Here is a 2,183-nt window from a genome sequence, read left to right on the forward strand (position 1 = left end):
ATAAGAAGTAGTACTAACCTTTTAATGCCTTCAAATATTTCTAGTATTTTCTATAAAAGGTATTCATTATTTCATCATTTGAAACATGGAATAGTGACCATAACTGCAGTTATTTATCTGCCAAATGACATTGATTTTGCCTTAGTATAGATTTTCCTCCTGATACTTCACATGACAATAAGATAATTTTTGCTTTAAAAATGCACACAGCTTGATTTTGTTGTAATCTCTTCCATCTCATTACTATATTTTATCTTCATCACATAAATTTAATGTTTAGAACCACTAATGATGCAGATGTAGATTTAAGATATAATTCTATTTCCAAATGACATACCCAATTTGAACTGGTTGTGGGAAAAATTGGTCAGTGCACAACACGTCACCAGATATCTTTTTGGTTCTCATCAGTACAATTGGAGTTTTGCTCATGCATGCTGGAGATCGTAGTGCCATAGGGCTTCTTTGGCAGACTGGACATGGGGCCTTCTCATATCACTGTTCTTCACATGGAAAGAAAATAAATATCTAGTAAAGAAAAATTATGTGAAATTGGCATTACATATGTTAGTTATTTTCATGGTATAGATGTGTTGTTTTATCACATTGCTAGCATCGATATATGATGATGACATGTATTACAATTTCAGATACAGTATATTTTTTTCATTTACTTCAGCTTTGCCTTTGTACATACTAAATTCTTTGCATATGTGCAAAGAGCTCATGGTAATTTATATGTAATCCTTTACATTCTGTAATGTACTTATAGTTATATGATTATTACTGAATTTATTTAAATGTAATTAGGACCAAAATATATAGATTCAATTGACTTCTTCACATTTTGATGGGCAGTAGGAGATGGAAAAGGAAAGGATCAAAAGAAATGCAAATGTGAGTAGGGAGAAAAGAAGTAAAAGGAGAGAAGACTAGAAACACAAAGATAAGAGAGAGAGGGAGATGGGTGAGGCATATGGTGATTTTCCCACTGTGTCCGTTAGGTAGCAAAAAGCATGCTTGTATACTGGTATGATGACTTTGTTTTCTTCACGTGTTTCCTTATCTAGTTCTTGGTCTTGTACACAGAAACATTCAATATATTTTTTGTACCTTCGTTGCCATGCTGTTTTCAGTTGCCCCCCCCCCCCTCTCATTTTTTTTATTTGCTCTTTCTTTGTTTAACAGAATTTGAGATTTTTTTCCTCGTATAGTTGCAGAAATATGAGGACTATGCTATGGAAATACTTTTAAAAGGGAGCATGAAGTGAAAGCATAAGTCTAGGTTGTGTACCCTGTGTCGCACTTCACTAATTCTCCACGTGTTGTCACTGATACCTCAAGTTTATTCTTAGGATCATTAAATATCATGAATGTGTTTAGGGAAATTATGTCCTGTATTTTTTCACCTTTGCATATAATTTGATTTTATGAAAGTATAATTTGCCATGTTTTTTTAAAGAGTAATTCTGAAATAACATACTTTTTGAGGAAATATAAAAAGGAAAAATTGGGCTTAGATTAAATATATGACTAAATACATGTAAATTACCTGTATAGAGTCACACCTTTATGGACATTTCTTAGATGTAGTTCATTGATCATTTGTACAAAAATGGCTTTGTAGTCTACTGAAAAAATGTAATACAAACTGATATATATAGCACCTAGGATGATTTATCTTCTTTCATAAGACGTGGCTCTTTGAGAACGTTTATTGAAATCCTTTGTATTCCCATTATAATTTTATGGACCTTAGAGGGGGCTAGCTGGTTATTTTTGCTATGGTAAATGTATCTTAATTAGTTAACAATTTTCTATCTCATTCCTGCACTAGTTCAGGATATTAGGTAAAGAAACTGCTTAAATATTGACAGGTAACTGCCCGATATGATGAAAGAATGATTATCAATATGAATGTTAATGGTGGACGTATTTACAGGCATTTTTGTGTTGGCGCAGCAGCAATGTCACGGCCAAAAGTTCTCATCACAAGGGCTGACATCCCACAGAAAGCTTTGGACATGCTCAATGAAAAGTAAGTGTGAAGTGAAGCCTCTGTTATACTGGTTATTTTTAAAAACTTTTGGAGGTGTGCAAAAGATAGAGGTATAATTTTATTGTAAATTTTTTTTATGGCTTTAGCTCCCCTTCATTTGTTATTTCAGGAATGAAAGAATGAA

General features: G+C 32.8%; 1 protein-coding gene across 1 annotated transcript in view; it reads left to right on the plus strand.

Annotated features, from left to right (window-relative positions):
• The window catches only part of LOC119591578 (glyoxylate reductase/hydroxypyruvate reductase-like), a gene marked incomplete in the record, with an annotated part of 18,060 nt that overhangs the window by 3,091 nt on the left and 12,786 nt on the right, over nt 1-2,183 (plus strand). Inside the window, 1 exon segment of the mRNA XM_037940338.1 lies at nt 1,943-2,038. Coding sequence (XP_037796266.1) covers nt 1,943-2,038 — 96 coding nt within the window.

Source organism: Penaeus monodon, chromosome 28 (assembly GCF_015228065.2).
Source record: "Penaeus monodon isolate SGIC_2016 chromosome 28, NSTDA_Pmon_1, whole genome shotgun sequence".
Lineage (NCBI taxonomy): Eukaryota > Metazoa > Arthropoda > Malacostraca > Decapoda > Penaeidae > Penaeus > Penaeus monodon.